The sequence below is a fragment of the Babylonia areolata genome, chromosome 14, assembly GCF_041734735.1.
Source record: "Babylonia areolata isolate BAREFJ2019XMU chromosome 14, ASM4173473v1, whole genome shotgun sequence".
NCBI lineage: Eukaryota > Metazoa > Mollusca > Gastropoda > Neogastropoda > Buccinidae > Babylonia > Babylonia areolata.
The window spans coordinates 13,470,339-13,485,338 of record NC_134889.1 but is presented as its reverse complement, the minus strand read 5'-3'; the positions used below and the strand labels follow the sequence as shown (position 1 = coordinate 13,485,338).

General features: G+C 43.5%; 1 protein-coding gene across 1 annotated transcript in view; it reads left to right on the top strand.

The window, feature by feature from the left end:
• Window positions 1–15,000, top strand: part of LOC143289492 (G protein alpha i subunit-like) — a 109,778-nt gene that overhangs the window by 74,374 nt on the left and 20,404 nt on the right. The window contains exon 3 of the mRNA XM_076598477.1: window positions 5,284–5,326. Within this exon, the coding sequence (XP_076454592.1) occupies window positions 5,284–5,326 (43 nt within the window). The remainder of the gene's footprint in view (window positions 1–5,283; window positions 5,327–15,000) is intronic.

The window sequence follows — 15,000 nt, the reverse complement described above, 5'->3', positions numbered from 1 at the left end:
AGACAGGAAAGAGGAAGAAAGAAAGAATAAAAAGAAAGAAAGACTGGAAAGGTGAAAGAAAGAAAGACAGAAAAGGGGAAAGAAAGAAAGAATAAAAAGAAAGAAAGATAGGAAAGGGGAAAGAAAGAGATAGGAAAGGGGAAAGAAAGAAAGAATAAAAAGAAAGAGAGAGAAGGGGAAAGAAAGAAAGACAAGAAAGGAGAATGAAAGAAAGAATAAAAAGAAAGACAGGAAAGGGGAAAGAAAGAAAGACAGGAAAGGGGAAAGAAAGACAGGGAAGAGGAAAGAAAGGGAAGAGGATAGAAAGAAAGACAGGAAAGGGGAAAGAAAGGCAGGAAAGGGGAAAGAAAGAAAGACAGGAAAGGGGAAAGAAAGGCAGGAAAGGGGAAAGAAAGGCAGGAAAGGGGAAAGAAAGAAAGACAGGGAAGGGGAAAGAAAGAAAGACAGGGAAGGGGAAAGAAAGAAAGACAGGGAAGGGGAAAGAAAGAAAGGGAAAGAAAGACAGGGAAGGGGAAAGAAAGAAAGACAGGGAAGGTGAAAGAAAGATAGAGAGGGAAGGGGAAAGAAAGATAGAGAGGGAAGGGGAAAGAAAGAAAGGGAAAGAAAGACAGGGAAGGGGAAAGAAAGACAGGAAAGGGGAAAGAAAGAAAGACAGGGAAGGGGAAAGAAAGATAGAGAGGGAAGGGGAAAGAAAGATAGAGAGGGAAGGGGAAAGAAAGAAAGACAGGGAAGGGGAAAGAAAGATAGAGAGGGAAGGGGAAAGAAAGAAAGGGAAAGAAAGACAGGGAAGGGGAAAGAAAGACAGGAAAGGGGAAAGAAAGAAAGACAGGGAAGGTGAAAGAAAGACAGGAAAGGGGAAAGAAAGATAGAGAGGGAAGGTGAAAAAAAGAAAGACAGGGAAGGGGAAAGAAAGAAAGACAGGGAAGGGGAAAGAAAGATAGAGAGGGAAGGTGAAAAAAAGAAAGACAGGGAAGGGGAAAGAAAGAAAGACAGGGAAGGGGAAAGAAAGAAAGAATAAAAAGAAAGAAAGAATAAAAAGTATGAAAGAAAGGGGAAAGAAAGAAAGAAAGAATAAAAAGAAAGAAAGAAAGGGAAGGGGAAAGAAAGATAGGGAAGGGGAAAGATAGAGAGGGAAGGGGAAAGAAAGATAGAGAGGGAAGGTGAAAGAAAGAAAGAATAAAAAGAAAGAAAGAATAAAAAGTATGAAAGAAAGGGAAGGGGAAAGAAAGAAACACAAAAAACAACAAACCAACCCAAAAAGAAAAAAAAGCACAAAAAACCATGTCAACACATAAGGAAAAAGGAAAGAGCGAGTGACTAACAAAAGAAAAGAGAGAATGAAAGAAAGACATTTCAAAAACTGGAGATGCTGCACAGAGGCGCGCGCGCACACACACACACACACACACACACACACACACACAAACACACACACACGCACACACGCACGCACGCACGCACGCACACACACACACACACACACACTCACACACACACACACACACACACACACGACACACACACACACACACACACACACACACACACACACACACACACACACGCGCGCGCGCACGCACGCACTCACTCACTCACTCACTCACTCACTCACTCACTCACACACACACACACACACACACACACACACACACACACACACACACACACACACACACACACACACACACACCACTTATCCCTGTCTGTCTGTCTGTCTCTGTCTGTATGTACGTGCGTGTTTGCGCGCTTGCTTGTCTGTTTTTCTCTCCTTGATATGTCTTTTCTTTTCTGTTTGTCCTGTTTTTCCTTTGTTCTTTCGCTCTTCTCTTCCTTCTGTTCTCCTTTCATTCTTTCTTCTGTTTCTTTTCTTTCCTTCCTTCCTTTCTTTTTCTTTCTTTTTATTTGTTCATTTTCTTTCCCTATGTCTGTCGTTTACTCAGTTTCCCCGCTTTTCTGTCATTCAAGTTTTTTTTCCTACCATTTCTTTCTTTCATAGTTCCTTCTTTCTTTCCTTGTTTCTGTTTTCAGTCTTTCTTCCATTTACTTCGTTCTTTACCTTCCTTCCTTCCTTCCTTCCATTCTTCCTTTTTTGTTAAGTAGCATTGTGTAGTGCCTGCAGTTGCATACATAATGTAGTGTTGTGTAGTGTAGACCCTGTTTCAGGGCGGGGACTGGATGAAAAAAAACCACCGCGCCAGTGCTTATCTATTATCCTCGAAAATAAAGAATTTTGTTTCGTCTTGTTACTTCTTATCCCTTCCTTCCTTTCTTCATGCTTTCTTCTTTCCTTCCATATACTTTTTTTCCATTCATTCATTCATTCATTCATTCATTCGCCCATTCCTTTCTGCTCTCTTTCCTTTCTTCTTTTCTCCTTTCCTGTCCTTCCATTTTGTTTCTTTCGTTTACGATTCATTCATGCATCCGTTAGTTTCTGCTTTTTTAGTTTGAATAATCTTTAATTGTTCAACAGTACACATGATTACAATGCAAACAATGACAAGAGAGCATCAACAAGGTTAAAGCTTATACTGTGCTCACAACGTTGCACTTCAATTTTATCATAACGGCTGATGAACTATATTATCAATTGTATCAAATAAAATTCATAAATAGTAAGTAATGAAATAATGAAATAAAACAAATAAACAAACAAATGCATAATATAGTAAAATAATGCTAATATGAATATGAACATGAGATTGAATTTATAGTCACCAAAGGAATCGGCCTGATAGAAGAGAAACACGAAGGGACAAAAGAAATTTAGATGAATGATGGGTAAGGTGGTGGGGGAGGGGGAGCAGAGGGGAGAGGAGAAATTCTGACAGATCATTGGCCAATCAATTCAACTTTGAACATTTGGTCAGTCAACTATATAATATGATTAGGACATCCAACACATTTAACAGATACAATCGTGTTGTACCCGTTCTTCACAATACTTTCTATGTTAAACTGTATTTAAATCGGAGATAAACCGGTGAACAGTTTGAAATATGAATATATTTGTATGATTTTGGAGATCAGGATCTCCATACAACAGACTTTTTAAGTGGAGGTAGTTTGGAGATATAGTAAAGATTGTGTTTGCCTGAGCCATATGAAAGTCTTGACAAAATAATAAATAATGTTCAGCAGTTTCGCTAGCAGTGCCACAAGCACAAGTGGATCGTTTATTAAATGTCTGTTGAACATATCTTCTCTTAAATCACTAATCCCTAGACGAAGTCGACAGTGAATGATTTGTTCCTTCCGTTTACCAAAATAATAATAGCTAGGCACTACAGCATCGTTAGCACACAGGTAATGTTTAAGCTGGCTTAAGGAACTGCTGGTTTTGACATAATCAGGCAGAGAATTTCAGAGGTAAGTAGTGGATGGTATGAATGATTTCCGATAGAGTTCGGTGTGAAATCTCGGTACGGTGCATTCCAATGACCCGCGTCTATGGTAAGGGTTACTGTCTGAAACAAGACCAGGAACAAGATCCGCTAGGTAATTAAGGCATAGATGGTTGAAATAATGCACAAGTTTGTGTCTGTTCCTTCTTTCCTTAAGTGTACAGTACCCTGATTCTTGGTCTATTTTTTGGTGACTTGTCCCACGAACAGCCCCAGTTATGGTTCTTAATGCTTCAGGCTGTAAATGTTCCAGAGAGTCTGATTGTGCATCTGTGCCATTATCCCAAACAATGTCGGCATAGTCAAAATGTGGTAATATGAATGATTTGTACATAATTTCTAATGCTCTCCTGTTTAACTTGTATTTACATGTCTTAAGACAAGAAACCAACATAGTTACAGCATTGATTATACTTTTACTATGTTTCTCCCATTTACAGTTGTTTTGGAGTATGACACCTAGATGTTTTTGTGTCTGTACTTTGTAATGGTGTCAGTGTTTCGACAAATATTCAGTAACTCTGTTGTCCCTTCATTGAGTTTGACTTTCCATCGCCTTGCCCAAGAATCTATCTTTTCTGAGCTTTTCTCTGCTTTTTTCTCTTTCCTCTTTTTCTTCCTTTCTTTATTCTTTCCTTCCAATTTGTTTCTTTCATTTACAGTTCATTCACTCGAATATCTATTCGGTTCTGATTTCTTTTTTTTTCATATGTTCTTTTCTTCTTTTCTTCCGTACTGTTTCCTTCATTTAGAATTGATCTGTTCATCCATTCGTTACAGTTTCTTTTTCTCTCTTTCTTTCTTCCATCCATTTTGCTTCTTTCATTGATAATTCATTCATTCATTCATCCATTTGGTTCTGCTTTCTTATTTTCTGTCTTCCTTCCTTCCTTTCTGTTCCTTTCTTTTAAAGTTCTTTCGTTCATCCATTCGTTGCATATTCTTTCTTTCTTTCTTTCTTCTTTCCATTAAGTTATAATTCGTTTCTGCTTTCTACTTTCTTTTCTTGTTTTTTGTTTCTTTCATTTACAGTTCACTCATTCATCCATTCGTTGCATATTCTTTCTTTTTTTTTCTTCTTTCTTCTTTTCCTTCCTTCCTTCCTTCGTTGCTTCCTTTCTCTGTTTACCCAGTACATCAGTCAGGGGCTCTGGATGACCAGAGACATGCTTTCATAGTTTGGACTCATGCCCAGTACATGGTATGGCTTCAATTACCGTCAAAAGATGCGTTTTTTCCCTTCCTTTTTCCCCCCGAAGTCACTGACACAGGACCACCCGCAGAGCCCCAGAACTGTGACGGGAAGTGTGTGGAGCGAGTCAGTGAGGGACACAGGGATCAGCAAACAATAACAAAACATGCATCCGTGAACAACAAGACGCACAGACCACAGCAACAACAATAGCAACAGCAACTTACGAAAACACACACAGGCACACATACACAGACAGAGACATAGACACACAGAGAAACAGATACAGACACAGACAGACAGACAGACAGACAGACACACACACACACACACACACACACACGCACGCACACACGCACACACTATATTCACGCGCGCGCGCGCACACACACACACATACATATGCGCACGCACACACTCACTCACGAACGCACGCACGCACGGACGCACGCGCGCACACACACACGGACGCACGCACGCACACACACACACACACACACACCACTTATCCCTGTTTGTCCGACTCTGTGTGCAGGTGCGTGTTTCCACACATATACATTCTCGCATGCATGCACGTACGCTAACACCGACACACACAGAGATACAGACACAGAGAATGAATGAATGAATGAATGAATGAATCAATCAATCAATCAATCAGTCAGTCAGTCAATCACTGTGTTGCAGGACCATGTGACGCAGGAAAGAGCACTCTCGCCAAGCAAGTGAGGTGAGTGACGTCATCATTGTTCATCCCAGTTCGCTGTCGTCCTCGTCATCACTCTGTCTTCTCCTCGTCCCTTCCGTTTTCTTGTTGTTGTTGTTGTTGTTGTTGTTGTTGTTGTTCTTCTTCTTCTTCTTCTTTTTGTTAGGTTGTTGTTGTTCTTCTTGTTCTTGTTCTTCTTCTTTTTGTTAGGTTGTTGTTGTTGTTCTTCTTCTTCTTTTCAGGCGGGCGCAGTAACCGAGTGGCTAAAGCTTTGGGCTTTCAGTCTGAGGGTCCCGGGCTCGAATCTCGGTGACGACGCATGGTGGGTTAAGGGTGGAGATTTTTCCGATCTCCAAGCTCAACATCTGTGCAGACCATGTGCCCGAACCCGCTTCGTGTGTATACGCACGCAGAATATGAAATACGCACGTTAAAGATCCGGTAATCCATGTCAGAGTTTGGTGGGTTATGGAAACAAGAACATACCCAGCATGCACAGCCGCGAAAACGAAAACGGTGTATGGCTGCCTACATGGTGGGGTAAATAGACAAAACGGTCATACACGTAAAATGTTACATGTCTGTCTGAATGTTTATGTGTGAGTGTCTGAAATCTGATTGAATGACACAGGAAACGAATGATGAGCGCCCAGTGGCAGCTGTCAGCTAGCTCTACAAAGATAGGCAGTCTGCTGTGCAAAGGATCTCGTGTTTTTAAAGCGCTTATAACTTGGTCTCCGACCGAGGAAAATGCGCTATTAGAAGTTGAATTCATTCATTCGTTCGTTCTTCTTTTCGCTATCACTGGTTGTATGTCTGGCTGTGTGTCTCTGTGCCTGTGTCTGTGTATGTGTCTGTCTGTATGTCTGTATTTCTGTATGTCTGTCCGTCTCTCTTTCTCTCTCTCTCTCCTCTCTCTCTTTAATTAAAAAACATCATCCAACAATCCTCCCTCTCTTCCCCCAACCCCTGTCACATTCTACTTCCTCTGTCCAATATCCAAGTTTGAGTCCTGTGTGTAATCAACATCACTATCAGGACAGACAGGTGGAGAGGAAGAGAGAGAGAGAGGGGGGGGGGGAGGGAGGGATGGAGTGACAGGCAGGCAAACAAAAAGACGGAGAGAGGGAGAGAGAGAGAGAGAGAGAGAGAGAACACGTGCGGTCCAGCCAATCAGCCAAGCCACCTCCATCGCTGTAGATGTTACGACGTATCTAAATCAATCCGCTTTTTGACGTCAGCTCCATCACTAGCCAATCATGGTCCGTTTGACTGGAGGATTGGTGAGGAGAGAATAGGGAGGAGGGGGAGGGGGAAATCTCCCTCTGCAATCCGATTCCGACAGCGCCATTTTGCTTCACGTCACAGTCACGTGGTGTTTGGGGGAAAAAAAAGAGAAAAAAAGCTGAAGATGAAGGTGGCTTCCCTCTTGCAGTTTTATTGACCAATAGGGGCCTTGGTTTTGTTATCAGGCTGTTTCCAGACTGGTTAAGAAAAAAAAGAAGAAGAAATTTCTGTATATCTGTATTTGTCTGTCTGTCATTCTGTCTGTCTGTGTGTGTCTCTCTGTCTTTGTAATTATATTTGTCTCTGTCTCTGTCATTCTTTCACTCTGTATCTCTCTCTCTCTCTCTTCTCTCTCTCTCTTTCTCTCTCTCTCTTTCTAACTGAATCGTCAGAGGTTTTTCTTTTCTTTTTTCAAAATTTCATTTATTTTTGTTTTATTTCATTTCATTTAATCTTTTTTTTGAGGGGGTGGGGGGACTGTGGCGTGGAGAGTGTGTGTGTGTGGGGAGGGGGGGAGTCAGCGAGTCGGAGTGGGTCGGAAATAAGGTTCTTAGACACTCTTTTCCTACCGGAAACCAGGATCATGTCTCTTTCGGGGTGTGTGTGTGTGTGTGTGTGTGTGTGTGTGTGTGTGTGTGTGTGTGTGTGTCTTTGAGAGAGAGAGACAGATAGACCGACAGACAGACCGACACTGAGACACAGACACACACACACACACACACACACACGGGGGGGGGGGGGGGGGCGCTACTCTCTCCTACGCCTCCAGAACAGAAGCAGGAGACAGTTACTGTCCTGTGCCTGTGCCCGTTGTGATGAACTGAACGGGAATTGGTGGGGAGAGGAGCGGGGAAGGAAGGTGGGGATAAGAAGTGCTGACGTCACGCGGAGATTGGATCTTACGCCGTGTGATCGGCACATTAGGCAGAAAGGTGTTGCTGGCTTTGGCCCGCCGGGGCTGTCTGTCTGTCTCTCTGTGTCTCCCTGTGTGTCCTCGTGTCTCCCTGTGTCTCCGTGTCTCTCCCTGTATCTCTCTGTGCCACTCTGTGTCTCTCTGTGCCACTCTGTGTCTCTCTGTGTCTCCCTGTGTCTCTCTGTGCCACTCTGTGTCTCTCTGTGCCACTCTGTGTCTCTCTGTGCCACTCTGTGTCTCTCTGTGCCACTCTGTGACTCTGTGTCTCCCTGTATCTCTCTGTGCCACTCTGTGTCTCTCTGTGCCACTCTGTGTCTCTCTGTGCTACTATGTGTCTGTGTCACTCTGTGTCTCTCTGTGTCTCCCTGTATCTCTCCCTATCTCTCTGTGTCACTCTGTGTCTCTATATGTCTCTGTGTCTCCCTGTATCTCTCTGTGCCACTCTGTGTCTCTCTGTGTCTCCCTGTGTCTCCCCCTATCTCTCTGTGTCACTCTGTGTCTCTATGTGTCTCTCTGTGTCTCCCTGTATCTCTCTGTGCCACTCTGTGTCTCTCTGTGCCACTCTGTGTCTCTCTGTGTCTCCCTGTATGTCTCTGTGCCACTCTGTGCCATTCTGTGTCTCTCTGTGCCACTCTGTGCCACTCTGTGTCTCTCTGTGCCACTCTGTGTCTCTCTGTGCCACTCTGTGTCTCCCTGTGTCTCTCTGTGCCACTCTGTGTCTCTCTGTGCCACTCTGTGTCTCTCTGTGTCTCTCTGTGCCACTCTGTGTCTCTCTGTGCCACTCTGTGTCTCTCTGTGCCACTCTGTGTCTCTCTGTGCCACTCTGTGTCTCTCTGTGTCTCTCTGTGTCTCTCTGTGTCTCCCTGTATCTCTCTGTGCCACTCTGTGTCTCCCTGTATCTCTCTGTGCCACTCTGTGTCTCTGTGCCACTCTGTGTCTCTCTGTGTCTCTCTGTGTCTCTCTGTATCTCTCTGTGTCACTCTGTGTCTCCCTGTATCTCTCTGTATCACTCTGTGTCTCCCTGTATCTCTCTGTGTCTCCCTGTATCTCTTTGTGTCACTCTGTGTCTCCCTGTATCTCTCTGTGTCTCTCTGTATCTCTCTGTGTCTCTCTGTGTCTCTCTGTATCTCTCTGTGTCTCTCTGTGTCTCCCTGTATCTCTCTGTGCCACTCTGTGCCACTCTGTGTCTCTCTGTGTCTCTCTGTGCCACTCTGTGTCTCTCTGTGTCACTCTGTGTCTCTCTGTGTCTCTCTGTGTCTCCCTGTATCTCTCTGTACCACTCTGTGTCTCTCTGTGTCTCCCTGTCAAACAAAAAGGTTTATCAGTCGAATAATATTAACGTCCATGATTGGTTTGTTCACTTTAAGAATGTTCTTGAAAACGAATTTGGTGAATGCGAAACTTCATGTTTAAATAATGATACAACTGATGACAATGATTATGACAATGAAGATGAAAATAACTATATTTTAAACAGACCTATTTCAAAGGAAGAAGTGTTAATTTCAATTAAGAAATTAAAGTGTGGTAAGGCAGCAGGTCCTTATGGCATTATTGGCGAATTGTTTGTTAATGCTGAAGATTATGTAATTGACTTTCTTGTTACATATTTCAACACATTATTTGATACAGGCAAGTATCCTGAAAACTGGAAAGAATCTGTCATTCTCCCCTTGCTTAAGAAAGGTAACATAAATGAACCCAATAATTATAGAGGTATTTCCTTGTCAGACATTAGTAGTAAATTGTTTACCTCTGTCATAAACGCAAGACTGCAAGAATGGGTTAATATGAACAACATCACAGGGGAATACCAGGCAGGCTTTAAAAAGAATTATTGGACAGTTGCTCACATGTTTACCTTACTTGCATTCATTCAAAAACAGTTTGCTTTTGATAGAAAATTATACGTAGCATTCATTGATTTTGAAAAAGCATTTGACTCCATATCAAGAAAACTTCTGTGGCCTGTTTTGTTAAAAAGTATGTATGTGTTAAAAGTATGTATGACATTGTGAAAGCTTAAGTTCGATGCGGCACCCAGTTTACTGGATATATTAGTTGTATGAATGGTGTAAAACAGGGAGATGTTTGTAGTCCCATTCTCTTTACATTATTTATAAATGAACTTGCTTTAGAGATAATTGATAATGGCAGACATGGTGCAATTTTTAGTCTAGAGATGATTGAGTTGTTTATTCTTTTGTTTGCAGATGATATAATTTTGTTATCAGAAACTGTGATTGGCTTGCAGACGCAGTTAAATAACCTTTGTAAAGCTGCAACCCAGTTACAGCTAAAAGTTAACATGGATAAAAGTAGTATTATAGTGTTTAGAAAAGGTGGATTTCTAGCTGCTTCGGAGAAATGGTTCTATGATAAATCTGAGAAGTCTGTTGTTAATACTTACCGATATCTGGGGATATTATTTTCTACGAAATTAAGTTTTAGTCATGCATGTAATGATTTAGCAAGCAGAGGAAAACGGGCTGCATTCAGCATTTTGTGTAAATTGTACAAACTTAACAATAACTCAATTAAATCACTTTTGAAGCTATTTGATGCGCAGATCCATCCTATCCTAATGTATGACGCAGAAATATGGGGTCTGGAAAATACCGCAGCAGTGGTAGAGAGTGTTCACTTGTTTGTATTATTTTTTTTTAAAAAGTATCTCGGTGTGAGTGCGAGAACACCAAATGATTTAGTTTATCGCGATCTAGATAGATTCCTTTTGACTGTGAATTCTTCTGTTTGTTGCATTAGATACTGGTTAAAGTTGACAAGAATGGACGAACAGAGATTACCTTTTGAGGCATATAACATGTTGTTGAGTTTAGCAAACAAAGGAAGAAACAATTGGGTTTCAAAGGTTCGTGCTACATTGTATACTTATGTTTTCATGTATGTATGGGAGAACCAAGTTGTGGGCTGTATATGTTCTTTTTTGAAAATATTGAAACAAAGACTTGTCGACTGTAGATGGCAGAACTGGAATTTCCATGTTAACAATAGTGATAGGTTTTTGGAATATAGAAAATTTAAGTCATCTTACGAGTTAGAGCCGTACTTGATAATGGATATAAATAGATTTATTAGATACGCTCTCACAAGATTTCGTTTTGGTACTTCTGCCCGAGCTGTGCATCGTCTTCGTTATAAGAAATATACTGTAAATACAATGAAATGTCCAATGTGCATGAATGCAACTGATGATGAAGTCCATTTCGTATTTGGTTGTCCTGCTTTTGAGGATTTGAGACACCAGTTCATACATCCTAAGTATTATAGAAATCCTTCTGATTTTCGACTTAATCATCTTTTGGCTGCTAGAAATGAACACACAATTCGAAATCTTGCTAATTACATAATACAAAGCATTTGAAATAAGAGAAATTGCTGTATCTTGAATACATATATGTATGTTTATGTGTGCATGTGCATGCATTTGTGTACCAATGGTTGTGATTATTTCAGTGTATATGGGTTCCTGTATACAGGTACGCGAGTTTAGGTGTATACTTATATGTATGTGGGCATAGACATATAAGTGTGTATATGTATGTATGTATAGTGTGTGTGTGTGTGTGTGTGTGTGTGTGTGTGTGTGTGCGTGTGGGTATCTCGGTTCTTGTTTTCTTTTTTTGTTGTTGTTGTCGTTGTTGTTTTTTGCAATTTTATCATAACTCGAGCGTGTGTGCATATGGGAGATAAGATTTGCATATATTTATATTTTGCGATTTCTTTTTGTTGCAAAATATGGTGTACTTATTATAGTTCACAACCCCTTCAAATGGGGCTTTGGCCTTACTGAATAAAATTCTGATTCTGATTTTGATTCTGTGTCTCCCTGTGTCTCTCTGTGTCTTCCTGTGTCTCTCTGTGTCTCTCTGTGCCTCTCTGTGTCTCTCTGTGTCTCCCTGTGTCTCCCTGTGTCTCTCTGTGTCTCCCTGTGTCTCTCTGTCTTCCTGTGTCTCTCTGTGTCTCTCTGTGTCTCCCTGTGTCTCTCTGTGTCTCCCTGTGCCTCTCTGTGTCTCCCTGTGTCTCTCTGTGTCTCTCTGTGTCTCTCTGTGTCTCCCTGTGCCTCTCTGTGCCTCTCTGTGTCTCTCTGTGTCTCTCTGTGTCTCTCTGTGTCTCTCTGTGCCTCTCTGTGTCTCTCTGTGTCTCTCTGTGTCTCTGTCTTCCTGTGTCTCTCTGTGTCTCTCTGTGCCTCTCTATGTCTCTCTGTGTCTCTCTGTGCCTCTCTGTCTTCCTGTGTCTCCCTGTGTCTCTCTGTGTCTCTCTGTGTCTCTCTTGTATTTTCATTGAACCTTGAATGCCAATGTTATTGGTAGTTTAGGATGCATGGCGTGCAGTGAATTAACATTATACTCAATCTGGAAAATGACCTCATACTTAATAAGAAAAAAAAATTAGTTCGTATATACTGTGTTTAAAATGAAGTCACTACATAGTCTGTAAATGAACTGCTGGATTACTCACTTCCTCTTCCCCCATCCCTATTCCCCCATCCATCTTCCCCTTCCCCGATGTGTTTGTATGCCAATGGCCGAAACACATAAAACCATCTGAATCTGAATCTGTGTCTCTCTGTGCCTCTCTGTGTCTCCTTGTGTCTCCCAGTGCCTCTCTATGCCACTCTGTGTATCTCTGTCCACTCTGTGTATCTCTGTGCCACTCTCTGTCTCTCTGTGCCACTCTGTGTCTCCCTGTGCCTCTCTGTGCCACTCTGTGTCTCTCTGTGCCACTCTGTGTCTCTCTGTGCCTCTCTGTGTCTCCCTGTGCCTCTCTGTGTCTCCCAGTGCCTCTCTGTGCCACTCTGTGTCTCTCTGTGTCTCTCTGTGTCTCTCTGTGCCTCTCTGTGTCTCTCTGTGTCTCTCTGTACCTCTCTGTGTCTCCCTGTGCCTCTCTGTGCCACTCTGTGTCTCTCTGTACCTCTCTGTGTCTCTCTGTGTCTCTCTGTACCTCTCTGTGTCTCTCTGTGTCTCTCTGTGCCTCTCTGTGTCTCCCTGTGCCTCTCTGTGTCTCTCTGTGTCTCTCTGTGCCTCTCTGTGTCTCTCTGTGCCTCTCTGTGCCTCTCTGTGCCTCTCTGTGCCTCTCTGTGCCTCCCTGTGTCTCCCTGTGTGTCCTCGTGTCTCCCTGTGTTTCTCTGTGTCTCCCTGTGTGTCCTCGTGTCTCCCTGTGTCTCTCTGTGTGTCCTCGTGTCTCCCTGTGTCTCTCTGTGTCTCCCTGTGTGTCTTCGTGTCTCCCTGTGTCTCCCTATGTCCTCCTGTGTGTCCTCGTGTCTCTCTGTGTCTCTCTATGTCTCCCTGTGTGTCCTTGTGTCTCCCTATGTCTCTCTGTGTCTCCCTGTGTGTCCCTGTCTCTCCCTGTGTGTCCTTATGTCCCTCTGTGTCACCCTGTGTGTCCTCGGGTCCTCCCTGTGTCTCTCTGTGTCTCCCTGTTTGTCCTCATATCTCCCTGTGTCTCTCTGTGTCTCCCTGTGTGTCCTCGTGTCTCCCTGTGTTTCTCTGTGTCTCCCTGTGTGTCCTCGTGTCTCCATGTGTCTCTCTATGTCTCCCTGCGTGTCTTCGTGTCTCTCTGTGTCTCCCTGTGTTTTCCCTGTGTGTCCTCGTGTCTATCTGAGTCTCCCTGCGTGTCTTCGTGTCTCTCTGTGTCTTCCTGTGTCTCTCTGTGTCTCCCTGTGTGTCCTCGTGTCTCTCTGTGTCTCCCTGTGTGTCCTCGTGTCTCTCTGTGTCTCTCTGTGTGTCCTGTGTCTCTCTGTGTCTCCCTGTGTGTCCTCGTGTCTCTCTGTGTCTCTCTGTGTGTCCTCGTGTCTCTCTGTGTCTCCCTGTGTCTCTCTGTGTGTCCTCGTGTCTCTCTGTGTCTCCCTGTGTCTCTCTGTGTGTCCTCGTGTCTCCATGTGTCTCCCTATGTCTCCCTGTGTCTCTCTGTGTCTCCCTGTGTCTCCCTGTGTGTCCTCGTGTCTCTCTGTGTCTCTCTGTGTGTCCTCGTGTCTCCCTGTGTCTCTCTGTGTGTCCTCGTGTCTCCCTGTGTCTCTCTGTGTGTCCTCGTGTCTCTCTGTGTCTCTCTGTGTGTCCTCGTGTCTCCCTGTGTCTCTCTGTGTGTGTCCTCGTGTCTCTCTGTGTCTCTCTGTGTGTCCTCGTGTCTCTCTGTGCCTCTCTGTGTGTCCTCGTGTGTCTCTGTGTCTCTCGGTGTTACTCTGTGTCTCCCTGTGTGTCTGTCTGTGTCTCTTCATATTTCTCGACTGTTTAGGGTTCAGGGACTGATAAATATCCTAAAACCACTCCTAACGAGGCGTGCTCTTCGATTTTCTCCTTTAAAATCTCCCTCTTTATCTGTGTCTGATCACATACAACTTGACATATTGTCGATGAAATTAAAGCTCAAATATATTAAAGCCGAATTCATGCCCCACCCTCTCTCCTAAGTAATTTCCCAGTAAATAATCACCGTCACACACATGAAATAACTTTAACTCGGCCAAGAACTGATCTTTGTAAGACAAGTCAAACATACTCTGGTGAATATCATTGTAAACTCCAGTCTCAGTGTCTTCAAAAGACTATATCATGAACATATGTCAGAGCTATATTTTATGGATCATTGAAGTTACTGAGATTGAAAAGCAAATGGCGTATTCCCAATGTCCTCGTCTGTGTGTCTGTCTTCTTCTCCCTCCCTCTCTCTCTACACTGTTTCTCCTCTCTCTCTCTCCTCCTCCTGTGCTATATCTTCCTTCCTCACTTCTCCCTCCCTCCCTCTCTCTCTACACTGTTTCTCCTCTCTCTCTCTCCTTCTCCTGTGCTATATCTTCCTTCCTCACTTCTCCCTCCCTCCCTCTCTCTCTACACTGTTTCTCCTCTCTCTCTCTCCTTCTCCTGTGCTATATCTTCCTTCCTCACTTCTCCCTCCATCTCTCTCTCTACACTGTTTCTCCTCTCTCTCCTTCTCCTGTGCTATATCTTCCTTCCTCACTTCTCCCTCCCTCCCTCTCTCTCTCTACACTGTTTCTCCTCTCTCTCCTTCTCCTGTGCTATATCTTCCTTCCTCACTTCTCCCTCCCTCTCTCTCTCTACACTGTTTCTCCTCTCTCTCTCTCCTCCTGTGCTATATCTTCCTTCCTCACTTCTCCCTCCCTCTCTCTCTACACTGTTTCTCCTCTCTCTCCTTCTCCTGTGCTATATCTTCCTTCCTCACTTCTCCCTCCCTCTCTCTCTACACTGTTTCTCCTCTCTCTCCTTCTCCTGTGCTATATCTTCCTTCCTCACTTCTCCCTCCCTCTCTCTCTCTCTACACTGTTTCTCCTCTCTCTCCTTCTCCTGTGCTATATCTTCCTTCCTCACTTCTCCCTCCCTCTCTCTCTCTCTACACTGTTTCTCCTCTCTCTCTCTCGTTCTCCTGTGCTATATCTTCCTTCCTCACTTCTCCCTCCCTCTCTCTCTCTCTACACTGTTTCTCCTCTCTCTCTCTCGTTCTCCTGTGCTATATCTTCGTT